Source organism: Scleropages formosus, chromosome 8 (genome assembly GCF_900964775.1).
Source record: "Scleropages formosus chromosome 8, fSclFor1.1, whole genome shotgun sequence".
NCBI lineage: Eukaryota > Metazoa > Chordata > Actinopteri > Osteoglossiformes > Osteoglossidae > Scleropages > Scleropages formosus.
Window position 1 is genome coordinate 28,765,137 of NC_041813.1, and position 14,756 is coordinate 28,779,892.

Here is a 14,756-nt window from a genome sequence, read left to right on the forward strand (position 1 = left end):
GGACCGGTGGGCGAGGTTGATATTCCCAGAGCGTCTCAGATGAGTCACGCATGGTATCCCGAGCAGAGAAACGACAACCAACTGAGAAAGTAAAGGAGGGAGGCTTACAGGGTACAGCTCTCACCCTGAGCGAGGAAAGTAATGTTTGAAGTTGAGGTTTTGAGCAAGGAGGACCTTAGGGCGGTAGGCAGATGGAGAGTTCCTGTGACAGCCATGTCCCCGTGCTGGCGTATCTCACCTTGTGTTGGTTCGACTCAGAGCTGCAAATCCTTGATGCAGAGTCCTCAGATCCTTGAAATCCAAAAATCCACCTTCGAGCAAACCCTCAATTTGACATCTCCACACCTCGTCTCTCTGCAGCTGACTGTTCGCCGCATCCCAGAAACGTTCACAGTCAAGTAATACAGTTGGACGGCAATCGCCTTCAGGGAGGTTTTCTCCTTGCATTCTCACTCTAGGGGATGAGCAGCTTACAGCCTTTTTCTCTACACTTTTATGTCCCGGTGTTATTGTAGGACTCGTGAACTTCACAGATCCTACGGTATATGGGCGTATAGGTAGATCAAGCTGAAAGAGCCATGTTGCAGGGGTTCTTAACTTTGCCCTTGCGAGTTAAGAGTGATGGCGTTGAGTTTCCTTCAAATGGGCCATCAACCCCTACCCATAGGCTCACGCTTTCTTGAGAAGTCATCGTCACTTGAGGCCTCTGAATTGTTTTCACATGTTTAGGAGTTCAGACACAATAAGGTTGTGGGATTTGTTTCCACAAATTGAGCAAGAGCACCTGGGGAAACAGAACGGAGAGCAGCGAAGTGGAACTTCTAGGCTAATCTGGTGAAAGTCTCAGCAGCTGGAGCTTAGCAGAAAATTTAGGAAATCATAAGAATCTCTGATTAAAATTTTTAGTTGCAAATTTAAATTATTCTAATTATATAAATATCCCAGCAGTGCTAAATGACCATAGTATAAAAATATCCAGTTCACATCATTTGTCACAATTTAACCAGTAATGTTTATTTGATAGAATCAATAAATCTTTCTTATTGTTACGGCAGACAGGAGGTTTATGGAAATCGGCAAGCCCTGTGGGGGGGGCATAAAAATCCTCGGGGCGGTCAATGGGTGCTGCTGGTTTATTTCATGAGGAATTTATAAGATGAGATGATAAAATGAACGGAAGTGGGGTAGGGCTAGAAAAGGGACAAAATCCCACGTTGTCCTGTAAAAAGGACTCGAGGCGAGGTAAAAGGGAAATTACAACAGATAGAGATACATGTGCATCAGGTACTGTAAGTGTTTATATTTACAGTTCTAGAACTGTCAGCTTGGCTAATGAAATGTCATGAGGAGCAGGCAGGTTTAATATTAAATCTTGATGTTTGCTGAAAAAATTCTACATTGATATAGGATATCATTCGTCATAGCTGAAAATGTGCAGCTCATGTATACACACATTCAGATGCTTCTCAACTTATGATTTTTCTACTTTACGATGGTGAGCTGACGACAGACATTCAGTAGAAACCATACTTCAAATTTCGAATTTCGATTTTTTTTATTTTTTTTTTTTCCTCTTCCCTCCCCCGGGAAAGCGATGTGGCGTACGATACTCTTTTGCGATGCTGGGCAGCGCCAGCGATCCGCATTTTCCAGTTTGTCACACACAGGTGTGTATTAAATACATTTTCGACTTGCAATATCTTCGACTTACGATGGTTTTTGTGGAACGTAACCCTATCAAGTCTGGACCATCTTTGTGTGTGTGTATATATACATACTCTCACCGGCCACTTTATTAGGTACACCTGTTCAACTGCTCGTGAACGCAAATGTCTAATCAGCCAATCACATGGCAGCATCTCAATGCATTTAGGTATGTAGACATGGTCAAGACGATCTGCCGAAGTTCAAACTGAGCATCGGAATGGGGAAGAAAGGTGATTTAAGTGACTTTGAACGCGGCATGGTTGTTGGTGCCAGATGGGCTGGTCTGAGTATTTCACAAACTGCTGACATACTCCAGACACCAACTGCTGGCGTTACAACACAACTGCGATCGGTGTCGTTCTTTCAAGCCCCGAAAAAACTGAGACTCAAAACGACCTGTCTTCAATGTTTTCGGTTCTTCCCCTGGGATGGTTGGAGGGTCTCGAACACAGTGCGCAGGCTGTGTAGTGGTTCTGAGCTCGGATGAGCAGCTCTAGACCGACGATACACGTCCCGTTTTAGACTTGCACGACTTCCAGGGAGCAAAATCCGCTTCTTCGAATCCTTTACTGCTGTGAGTCCTGATCGCGTTTGATTGAACAAGTTTAGTGGTTACTGTGGCTCCAGGGCAGTGCTTGTTTATCTGTACACGGTCAGCAGTGGCCCCTCGCACATGAACGCTCCCTTTTCATGTTTTATCGAATACCTTCTATTGCGGGAGCAAGGCTACTCATTTCCATCCCTGATTTTTTTTATTTATTTTTTTTTTTAAATATTTTTTTCTCCCTCTGTCGGAAGCAGATGGCAGCACGCATGGGCCTCCCATGGCCTCCTCTTGAAGCTGCGAGGAGCTCTCTGGGCAACCTTTAGGGAATCGTGGGGAGAGGTCGCATGGCCATGGTGTTTGCAGCCAGTTAGCGTCACTCTTGCGTCAGCTGTCAGAGGTTTCGTAACAAAGGCATTGCTGGGATGTCTGTCAGCCTTCGGAGCTTTTACTCGTGGCTCTGGTTCAGGATCTGGTTTCAAATCTGGCCCTTGTTCAGAATGAGCGAAAGGCCAACATTTTCATTCTCTTTTCAAATGAGATGCTACATGAACATTTAAAAATATTTCATATAGCGATGACTTGTGAACGTATTTTTAGGACTTCTATGAATTTAAGCCCCATGTTGTCTGATCTTGTATCTTAACTACATGACAGGTTCAGTTATACCAGTTGAATTACTGGAAGGCTTGCTTGGATGTGTGTTTGGAAGAGAAAAATATATGTTCTTGAGATGTCTGTTTTATTGTGTTTCCCTGAAACTCAGCATCATGCCCTCTAACGCTCTCGTCCCTTTCCTTGAACCCCTGTTTGCCTGGATCTTTACATCGTGGACAAATAGACAAATTCAAGTTCCGTGTTTCCACATACGACACAAGTGCAGACCTCAAGGCTCCGGCTAGCGCGTGCTACTCGCGTCCGAACTGCCGCTGAGGTTTTCGAAGCACCGGGCCTTATTTATGAATGTGTTCACAGTTGCAGTGATTCAGGATCATCTCACTCTCATGCACATGGCTTACTTTGTGGGCAGGATGAGCTGGCGGTGTCCGCCTTCCAAACAGATGTCCTTACTAACGTCCCCCATCGTAGATGTTCTGAAACCCATTCATGAGCAGATTCCGAGAGAGTCGCGTTAAACCGATACGGCTTAAAGAAAGCCTTGCAGAATTCCATTCCCAAACTGATCCATAATTGTTTGGTATAGATGTGTTTCTTAGCAACATGTTAGAGGGAGGCATGGTACATTGTGATACAAAGACATGAGAGGAAAAAAATGACTTGTCGCACTCCTTGCGTGACTCAGCGAGGCTTTCACAGTGTTTTTGAATTCACGCGGTTAAGTTTTTGACATGATCCTCCGAGTCTAATGGCTCACGGAAGAGGCACGGCTGCGAGACGGCTAGGACGTTCGAGTGGAGTCAGGAAAGGCAAGAACAGCAGACAAATATGTTCAAGTATTAGGTCTTATCCACAGTTCTCAGCAAACAAGCTCAGTATCCAGTACTATGTCGTTGGGAAACGAGACGAGATGGCAGAGCTTGTTCTACAAATTTAACAACGTCTAAATTTACAACTTCTGTCTTTGACCATTTGGCCTTTGAATAGAGGATAACTTGGTTATAATGGTTTTTGAAGATGAAATGTAACAGCTGACCGGAAAGCAGCTCAACTAATAATTACTGGAGCTCGGAGATACCGTCTTCTTGCTGGGACATTAAGCTTTAGGATGTTGTACAAACTTGTACGGCCTGCGGCCCTTGCGCTGCACAATTATCGACTGTTACCTTCACAACTGACTGTAGAATACCTCTAGTTTTACAATGCACAGGTTCTTTTCAAAGCTTTGACTGCAGAGCCCAATGTACAGCCCATCACGTGACTAAGCACTAGTCACCATGAGAGGAGAGCCCTTACATAACATCAGAAACAATCCATCGCCAATAATAAATGCCCCGACAGCGATCAGCCGCCGGCTGATATTTTTAGCATCTCTGTTTATCTGTCAACATTGTGAACTGCAGTCGATCTTTGTCATTACAGATATTTTCAGGCAAGTTAATATGTTTCCAAATGTATGGTGAGCAAATAAGAGCAAAAGGCAAACAAAGGTAAAAGCTCAACCTGTTGGCTCATGGTTTGGTTTGTATCAGCAGTCATCCTCCACGGAAATGAAAACAAATGCACCGAGGCAGGACAGATGATGTAAAACACGGTCAACGTGTTCTGTAGCTATAGTAGAACTTTTAGTGAGCCTCAGCTAAGCTTTGGACAGGAGGCCACTTCTGTGAACTGTCATTTGACTGTTTTGGATGGTTTTAAGCGATGAGAGTGGTGATCCCAACAATGACGGCATAACCGTGAAACAAAAGTGAAAGTAAAACACAATAGAAACACACAAAGCACATGAATACACCCAACAGTCTATCCCCGCTGCCTGGTGGCCAAAGTGGTCAAGGCTTGCTGAAGTCTATCGTACCTCTTCGTTCAGGATGGCCTGGCACTGCGAGTAGTTGCCCTTCATCGCCCACGTCCCATTCGAGAGACACTCTCTGTACACATTGTCTGCAGGAAAAAATAAATAAATAAATGGATACTGGTTGGTAAATATCTACCAAAAATGACTGGGCACTTGCAATGAAGGCAAAATAATTAAAAATAGTGTGTGTGTGTGTGTGTGTGTGTGTGTACTGTTATCACTTAGCAGGGGTCATTACCAGAGGTGACTTGCGTAGGACACAGATTTCACTCCCATTTACCATCAAACTGTTCTGACACAATTTCAGTACTAGGACTTGAATACGCAGCCACAAAGTTACTTTTTTTGTTCGGCCTTTAATTTTACCATGTCTGAGAACCCCTGTAAATATGGCTGGGCGAATAAATGATATCAGTAATTATTCAGAATTAAAACCTTTAGATAACAGTATTTCATGAACGTATTCGTCTGTGACGTGGCGTCTGAGTGAATGTTTAGTGTACTTTCCCGCTCGGCTCAAAGTCTGCTGGAGGGCTCGCACCTGGGCCAAGCGAGGCGTCTGAACTTCGCCTCTTGGATGAGCATTGGACAGGAGATGAGGTGGATCGCTGGAAGCAGTGTCAACAGACATGTGAAAGCTCTTTTTTTTTTAACCTCTCCTACACTTGACAAGTGAATGTAGGTGTAGCTTTGTTGTATTACTTCCCTCCTGAAGTTTTGTTTCTACAAAACTGCATTTCGACAGCTGGAAGTGTTAGACTGTGATCGTGTGTTTCACCAATTGTCTCGTGTACTTCCCATTTTTGCTTGGAGTCTGCTGGAGGGCTCACACCTGCTGCCCAGGTGAAGCTGTTGAGCCCCCCCCAAAATGGTGTACTACTGAGCAGCTGAGATGAGGACTGAAGGGTTATAGGATGAAGGAACGAGCTCACTGATCAGGAGGCTGGAAAGATATTAAGGCAAATTCATTGAGTGTTGAAATTCACTTTGCATTAAAGTTGGGGTTAAGCGATAGTGGGACAAACCATTCGTGGGCCACAGGTGGCCTCATGGGTGGGAGAGACACCAAGGACAGCAGTCTGTCCACACAAGAAAAGGGACATGGCCCCTTTGCGACAAATCAACCACACAACCAAACCAGGCATAAAATAGGCAAAAGCAGCAGAAAAACGAGACGAAAAAAAACTCAGGACTATTCCAGAGAGCCTTGCTGCTCACTGCCTGTAATCTCCCAGGTCTCTCAAGTCCTCAGACCAGCTGTCTTTAATATGTGTTGACTGCCTGTGGCGGTGGGGAGCTCCCCATCAAGCTCTTCCTTGCCTCATGCAATGGCACCACCTCTCAGCACCTCACGCATCTCCCCAGTTCCAGGTCCACCTGGGCCTCAACCAAAATCCAAAGCAGAGCTCGTGAAAGGTCGCCATCCATCTTGTATCCCATTAGTGAACCATTTTCTGCATCTGGCGTTGAAACCAGGGAAGCTTGTCCCATGCTGCCAGTTATCCCTCCTCCAGCCTTGGGCCACAGTGTTCTTATTTCACAACTGGGGAAGTTCAGGTTGGCCATCCAGTCTCCGGCTCCTTTTCTTCCCGGCAAAAGAGAACCCGAGCATCCTCAGTTGCCTTTTGGACATCTTGCCCAGCAAATTTTCCATTCCTTTAAGTTATTTTTTTCTTCACACAAACAAGTCAAAACCCTAAATTCTGAAACCTTCAGTCTCACCAAAGCCATCAAAACACAGATGATTTCCAAAATTGAACAAAAACAGAAAAGGTCACTACTGTTCCGTAAGGGAGGGGCGTGGTGGGTTTGGCTGGGTCCTGCTCTCTGGTGGGTCTGGGGTTCGAGTCCCACTTGGGGTGCCTTGCGGCGGACTTGCGTCTCATCCGGGGTGTGCCCCCCCCCCCCAACCTTGCGCCCTGTATTGCCGTGTTAGGCTCCGTTTCACCACTTCGGGACAAACAGTTTCAGCCATTGTGTGTGTGTGTGTGTGTGTGTGTGTGTGTGTGTTCTCAAAGGTCGTATGGATTTCCATGGTTTCTTCAGTGAATGACATCTCCCATTTGTGGAGAAAGGAAAGGAGAGAGAGGATGTCAGGCAGGAGACCACCTGTACTGCAGGAGATGCACACAGTGGCATCTACAAGTGGGACCACCCCAAAGACAAGGGAAAGAAGGGGCAGACAGGATCAGAAAGGGTCAGTCACTGATGTACACTGAGCAATGTCAGCAAGAGAAACTGCTCTATTGTAGGGAACAGAGGCAGGGTGGAAAACGGAGGTGCTGAGCTAAATGGCAGGTCCCGGGCAAGAAGCTGGTAGGGCAGAGATATGGGGGATGATGGGACACTGAAGAAAGAGACAAGGAGTTTTTGTGTTGAAGGTGTCTGGGGAAAACTAACATTTTGGTGACGTGGTTTATGCGTGTCTTCTACAGTCCACTTGGCCACAGAGGTGGCATTAGGACAACAAGGGGAAAGTGAGGGAAAAGAGGTAAGAGAGGAGGCCACTGAGAGACAGGGCCAAGAGTGGGCCCCAGGGGACACCTTGCCACAGCAGTGGGCTCGAGACCAGCAGAATGGGCTGCAAGTCAGAACAGCTGGTGGGCAGGCTGGCAACTGGGTGCGAGCGTAGAACTCGAGAGAGGAGGTGTGGGGGTTGGCCTTGAAGACAGAGGGAGAACTTGTGAGGCAGCGGTGTCCGCGGGGGAAAATCCTTGGATCCGAACAAGCTGATTTCCAGGCTAACAGCCAGTGGACAAGTGCTGGTGTAAGTATAAGGTTCTGGTAACGGAGCAACCTGTTCTGGGAACAGTGGAAGCATGAAGGTTTGTGGGTTTTTATATGTAGGCGGGGGTATTGTCTAATACTCTTTTCCTAAAGTCTTGTTTTTACAAAACTCCAATCATTAATTGAGCAATTGATTGTTTTTGCCCAGTATATTAACTTGTCTGAAACATACTGTAATGACCCGCGTCACCACGAGTTTGAGCGGGAAACATGTTTATTGTAAATAGTTGCATTATGGGAAATGTGGATGAAGTGTGCAACCACTGGGGGGACTTATGGGCAAAATAAAGAGGTGACTGTGTTTGGAACAGAGAAAAGAGAAAGTTTTGGGGGTGATAAGCAGGTTGGTGTGAGGTGCAGCTTGCTGAGAAAATGGGGTTCTTGGTCCAAGAGAATTCTGAGTTTGGCTCGGTAAGGGAAAATGTATAGAGTGCTTCAAGCCACAATACCCATGTATTTTAAATCACGGAGTCTTCAGGAAATTTCATCTAGTCTTACCTCTAACTAGCAAGTCGGAGGAAGTTGCAGCCTGTGCAATATTTCCTTTACCTGGGCCTTTGGGTATCTTGGCTGTAACTCGTCTGATTGAAATCTGACAGGTTTTGCGGAGGCAGTGGAGATGTAGACTGGAACCATGTGAAGCGCCTGCCCATCACAGCACACTATGGAGCTACTGTGCTAACCCATCTCCAACAGACAGGAGTGCACACCTCCTTGTGGGTGAGGCCCTGGGGGGCGAAGTGATGATGAGGGGAAACAGAGAACCCATTTACCCATGGCAGAATTAAGAAAAGAGAAACTTGGAAGAGAAAATCCTGCTGAGACCTGGGGGTATTTAAAAGTAGAAACACATGACACCAGAACAGATTAAAAGGAAAACCATTCAGTACAGTAGAATGTGCCACATGCTGTGCTGTATTTTACAGTGGAAACAGGTCCACATGTTGCTAAAGTATCAGGAAATCCAAGGCACTGGCTGCTTGTAAAAAAAAATAAAAAAAAGGAAGGAAAAAAAAATAAATCCATCTCCTCTACCAGCATTTACTGCTTTCTCTGCAGAGGTACAGTTTTGCTCGTACTGCGTGCTATACCTACGCAACCAGCCCTATGTTGTTCTGGGTCTTTCCTTTCATTCTCGGCGGTTTAATTCGGTCACAGCCGAGAGAAGATTGTCCAACGCGCAGCACGCCGCAAACTAACTGCTCACTAATTAGAGTATCAGATTGACTTGCAGGCGCTGTGATCACAGGGCTTAATTGAGATGCCACCGACACGGTGCCATCCCCCCATCCGACAGCATTTGTGGGGGTGGAGAAAGAACGGGGGGGCCGGCTTTTGGTGGCACGAAATGACACTCCCGGAGCTTCCCAGTATAACGCGACAGAGCTGACAGCATGACACCGTACAACCGTTTGCATAGCAACCGTCCGCACCCGGAGGAGCTGGTACACGTAAAATTGAACAAAACCTAAAACACGCAAACGGCTCAAACGCCATCTGATTTGCAAAGCTGGCTGAAAGCGATCTGGTCGTTTAACCGGGGCCACGCTCATCTCGCCATCTAGATCGACAGAGCTGACCCAGATGCAGAATTGCAATTTGTTGGGTCGGAGGAATTTCAGCCAGTGTGGTGCGGATGTTCTCGGACATTCTGCGGTCGATGGAAGTTGAGCTCGCGGACCAGGCCGGGGGTGCTGCTACATGCCTTCTGAAAGTGCTGGACTGGTGGGGGGGAAATGTTGTACGGGACTGCTGTAGATGAGATAGACCTTCCGCCGCATGGCTGGAGGGGTAAGACTCCGCACGTGCGACCACGGACATATCTGCTGCTTGTCCCCAATCTTGTGTGCGCTATTGGATGGTGTGAATTCAGCCTCCTGCTTCTACGTTAATGCTTGACTCACCATGTGCTTATAAACAGTGACAGGCTTGAAGACCAGCCAGATGAAATGTCCTGAAGACAGCAGTGTACTCTAAAACAAGGAAAGACCCCCAACTGCACCCTCTTGCATCTCAGCTCCTGAGTCTAATCTTCTCCGCATATGTCAAGCTCAGTATATGTAGAGGAGCCCATAAATAAGCAGATAAGTCAGCAAAAAAAAAAGTCTGAAGCCATGTTGCTCCTGCGCTCGTTTCTCAACGCTTAGGTCTATTGTTGACTATGAACCGCATCGCAATACTTCAGCAGCCCAGTCCCGAAATGCATTAATCACGTTTCAGTATTTTACAGTATCGCATGAAGCTCGTGCTTTATTGTTCATTAGAAATATATTTCTCTGCCATACAAACAGCATATTTTTAGAATCAGTAAATTAAGGTTTTTCAGCTGTGCTCCTGGACAGTCAGATGCAGGTTTTTCCAGCACTGCCTGCATCACTAATAGCTCAGGAAAGGACTCAAATGGGTTCAATCAAGACGTTAACTTGAATCAGGTGCTTTACAACTCCGCTGAAACAGAAACCTCCTTCCCTCAACCATAGACAGATATAGCATAAAATACACTTAATACAATAAGACTTTTTCCAAAATACTCCCCTTGCCAAGGAATAAAAACCACAGCTGTGGTTTTGGAGGCCTTTCCAGCTGCATCGTACACATACAACGTGCGCCGGACGCATACATCCTTTTTTGGATGCTTGGTGAAGTGGTGGTTACCCAAAGCAGCTCCGCAAAAGCGGTGTGGCCAGTGTTCCATCAGCTTTCACAACAGGTAAATGGCATCATGATCCTCGTGCGAGTATGAATATAAAGGTTGCTGGGATGACTTGCTCCTGGATGTTTTCGGGATGCACCAAAGTGGCATCACGGGTGTTGAGATTTCAAACTCTACAGAAAAAAGAGTGGCGACATAATTCCGATACCCCCGGCTGGTTAAATGTACCAAGTCTGTTTCTTTCTGTCTTGAACCTGACATAAGCGTTGACTGAGATGAATTAGGCAGATGTTCTTCATATCTTGATTGCCCATAAATCCGACGATCCACATCGTCTTTGGGGAAAAACAATTCCTCCTTATCCGACTGTGCCTTGGACTTCGAGTAGCAGGACCGTGGTAGACAGGAGTACTGTCTCAAGACCTGAATTGTTATAGCTTTCAGGTCCCAGGAGGGGACTTGGACCAAGGTGCTTGAGCTGTGTAGCTCCAGTAAAACATTTGGATCTACGAATAGGCAATACGATGACTTGCTTTCAAGATGCCAGCTATGTCAACTAAAGACGAGAGAACCTCCTGTGACCTGAGGTCTCACTGTAGGTTCACGGAGGGTAGTATACCCTGCTCCCGTTCAGGGTGAATTAGAGCAAACATGCAGTCCAGCATGCATAATTCTGGACTGAGCATGGACTGCTGAGAAAGCCATGATCACCCCTTCTCCATGTTAATGGACTGAATTATGCAAAGAAAATATTCACTGTGTATACAAATCCCTGGGCGCAGCTTGTTTGTTTTTATGGACGTTGGCGACTAAAAGGCTCTGGTGTGACACACATGGACGCATTTGAGCAAAGTGCCACCAACAAGCAATGGAAAATTCCACTCCACCCCCTCTGAGTTTGCTTCCAACATTAGGGCGAATGAAGAGAATGACTGTGGACTGTGTCAGAAAAAGGGCAGAGTTGATGATCTGTAAGAATTACCCCGTTATGTGTATTTCGCCGTCTATCACCAGAAGGTACAAGGATCATTTCAGTACGAGGCGTGTTCATTTCTCCCAGCAATTTCAGATCAACGTTGCGACAGAGTTCAAATTAAACCACAGATTTGGATCTCGAAATGAGTCTGTTGCTTCGGAGTGGAAACATTGTGCCTGAAAAGGGACTTGTTCTACGTAACAGGTATCGCCCACATGCCTACATTTAGTTGACATTTATTCATATAGCTGACACTTTCGTCCAAAGTGACTTACAATGTTAGTCTGTCTACAGTTATTTAACTGGGTAACATTACTAGAGCAATTTTAGGGTAAGTACTTTGCTTAGGGGTACTACAGCTGGAGATGGGATCAAACCTGCAACCTTCGGGTTCCAAGGAAATGGCTCTAGTCGATACACTACCAGCTATTCCCATGGAATAGTCAAAAGACATGAAGACACATTGCAGACACAGGACCAGGATATTCCCAGAAGATGCCGAAACTGAGAATTTTTTTCAACACCTTACGAGACTGCAATAATTCATTTATTAGCATCATTAAACGCTACCCAGTGGAACCTCTGGCAATGTATATCAAGGCTGTATCGCTCCAGCTGTCGGGGGAAAGAAAAGAAAAAAAAAAAAAAAAAAACAGTAACCTGTATCTGAAGAACTGGGGTTAGAACATCCTGTCAGGTTTCCTCAGCGCAAGCGGGCGACAGCGGCTCCTGGCGCCGTGAGGCCTAAAGCTAATGGAGCTAGCTTTCTCTGAGAGCGCAGGGTAGGGGGGATCCATAAGGGACAAGGAAGCTTTTACAGTCCCAAGATCAGCTATTATAGTTGCCAAAAGTGTCCCTATTGTGCAACGTCTTTGCTTTTAAGCAGTGTGTGCACGAAGCCCGTGGGAGGGCGCTAGCACCGCCGGAGTTCACCGAGGATGATGAAGTCCAGGCGGCCTGTTGACGGCAAGTTTCGCCCGACTGCTGCTCCGCGATGGAGCGTCGGAGCGGACCCGACACACCGCGTACAGCCTAGCGGGCCTTCGCGGTGTAATCGGGCGTACTACATGCGCTGTAGTGGCCCTCGAGAGGTTCCTCCCCCCGGAGTTCCATGGGAACTGAATATGTGGCTTTGGTAATGTGATATTGTGAAGCTGCTGCTCATAAATCTTAATGCCGTTCCTCTTCACGGACAAAGAAGAACGGAGAGTCCGTGGAAGTGTGCGCAGAGGTTGCGTGTAATGCAATTACCCCCTCAAAGTGCAGAAAAATAATCTAAGGCGGATTGTTTCACCACGCTCCGGCCTCTGCAGGGAGCACGAAAATAGATGCGCGATGTTTGAAAAGTAAAATCCCTATTCTCGTGATTTCATCTGTTTGAAATTTGTTTCTGCTAAATCAGTACCGTAGAGTCTTCTTCTTTACTTGTTATTTTACAGAGCTTAAAATAAGTGTGTGTGTGTGTGTGTGCGTAGGGTTCAAGGACATAGAAGCAGGCATTAGCGCCTCTCGGTGCATTGTGGGTAACCGTGCTCTGATGAAGATCTCTTGGGGGAGCCTGTCAGAGGGCTCAGTCTCCGTCAAAGGATCTGCACTCGGTTTTATACTCTTTCTCACACACACACACACACACACACACACACACACACACACACACACACACACTCTGTACAGGCTTTGGCATCCATTACAAAACTATATGACAAATATGTACAACTCGGGTGGCACAGCAAGTAGCGCTGCTGTCTCTCAGCACCTGGATGGTGTGAGAGGATGTGGATTGTAATCCCTGCTCAGTCTGTGTGGGGTTTGCATGTTCTCCCTGTGTCTGCGTGGTTTCTTCCGGGTGCTCTGGTTTCCTCCCACAGTCCTAAGACATGCTGTTCAGGTTCACCCATAGTGTGCGAGTGATACAGAGAGAGTGTGTTCCACTGATGTATGGATGAGTGACCCAGTGTAAGTAGTGTATCTAGCAGTGTAAGTCACCACGGTGAATAAGGTGTGTGGGCTGACACTACACAGAGTTTGTTGGAAGTTGCTTCGGAGAAAAGTGTCTGGTAAAATACATATACACACACACACACACACACACACACACACACACACACACACACACACACACACACTTTCAGAACCACTTGTCCCATACGGGGTCGCGGGGAACCGGAGCCTACCCGGCAACTCAGGGCATAAGGCCGGAGGGGGAGGGGACACACCCAGGACGGGACGCCAGTCCGTCGCAAGGCACCCCAAGCGGGACTCGAACCCCAGACCCACCAGAGAGCAGGACTGTGGTCCAACCCACTGTGCCACCACACCCCCTCTGGTAAAATAGTTTACATTTATTTATTAATAACTGAAGGGTTCAAGTCCCTTATAAATGGTGACAGTCTCATCACAATCATCCTTGAGTGTGTGTTCCCAGTTATTTTCCCAAGGCTTAACAAAGAACCTGATGATGGCGCCGGACAAAACAAGCAGATACGCAACAGGAGGACGATTACTTATGCTTTTTTCAGCTGAGGAGCACTCGGAAGTCTTATCAAAATTTAAACTCCCTAACACCTCATTGTTAGTCCTTAAATTGTTGGCAAATAGTTCTCATGATGGTTTCAAGACGAGGTTTAAAAATGACTGTGAAAACCACTTATTAGACAACCTTGACCACGTTTGGCTGAATAAGTTACCCACGGACTCGAACCGTTACACTCACTTGTGGTGTTGTAGCGGACCCCGTAAAAGTATTCCGGACAAGGACGTGACACCATCTCCCCAGCGCTGGTCCTGGGCCAGCAGGTGCCGATGCCGTCTATGGAGGTGTTGCAGAACAGGCCTGAGCGAAAGAGACGGTTTGCACTATTACACAGCACTATTACACAGCAATATTCCATGCTCATAAAAAATAAATTAAAAAGATTGGCCCATTATGCTGTGGTCCAGTGTACAGAATAAAATCTATTTTTATACAGCGCAAGTTTTCACTTGTTATCTAATTGCATAATATGATGTACACATTACTGTGTGTGCTGGTGGTACCTTGGTATAACAGCAAGTATATAGTTTTTTTGTATAAGAGGAGTTATTTTCTGTACAAGTATTTCTGTATGTTTCAGACAGCAACTAAGATTTTAGGTTAGTGCTCTTCCAAACATCTAACATTTTTGTGCCTTTATCATATACTTAGTGTATTAAATTTGTCGTCGTTCGCTTCCACGTGATGTCGCGCGGCCAAAAAAATTGGAACGCTCCTGACAAAGTGTTGTCATGTGCATACTTGGGTCATGAAAATACAGTATGTAGGCTTATGTACCCATTGCCTGTTGTGTGGTAAGTGTTTATAAAAAAAAAAAGTTAGTAAATTTCCTGTTAGACTTTTTGGGTATCTGCATTTTAAAAACAGAAAAACAGCCGAAACTGAAGTTCTTCCAGTAAAAAGAGAGAAAAGCACAACTGCAGAGTGCCAGGCAGCTTGAACTAATGAATCATCTGAGATAAGTTGTGCCTGAAGCTGTTTTCGTTAAACAGACAAAAGACAAATATTACAATCTCATTCAGCTGAAAACCAATTTAGCATTTATCCATCCTGAAAATCCATCAGAAATCTTGTTTTTTG

At 46.0% G+C, this 14,756-nt stretch overlaps 1 protein-coding gene across 2 annotated transcripts in view; it reads right to left on the reverse strand.

Annotated features, from left to right (window-relative positions):
- Window positions 1–14,756, reverse strand: part of crhr1 (corticotropin releasing hormone receptor 1) — a 76,736-nt gene that overhangs the window by 23,011 nt on the left and 38,969 nt on the right. Inside the window, exons 4-5 of one of the 2 annotated variants that reach the window (XM_018764647.2) lie at window positions 13,857–13,976; window positions 4,728–4,813 (exon numbers count right to left, since the gene is read on the reverse strand). In XM_018764647.2, the coding sequence (XP_018620163.1) occupies window positions 4,728–4,813; window positions 13,857–13,976 (206 nt within the window). Of the gene's footprint in view, window positions 1–4,727; window positions 4,814–13,856; window positions 13,977–14,756 lie in introns of those variants that run through there. The other variant, XM_018764648.2, reaches the window with a different exon arrangement.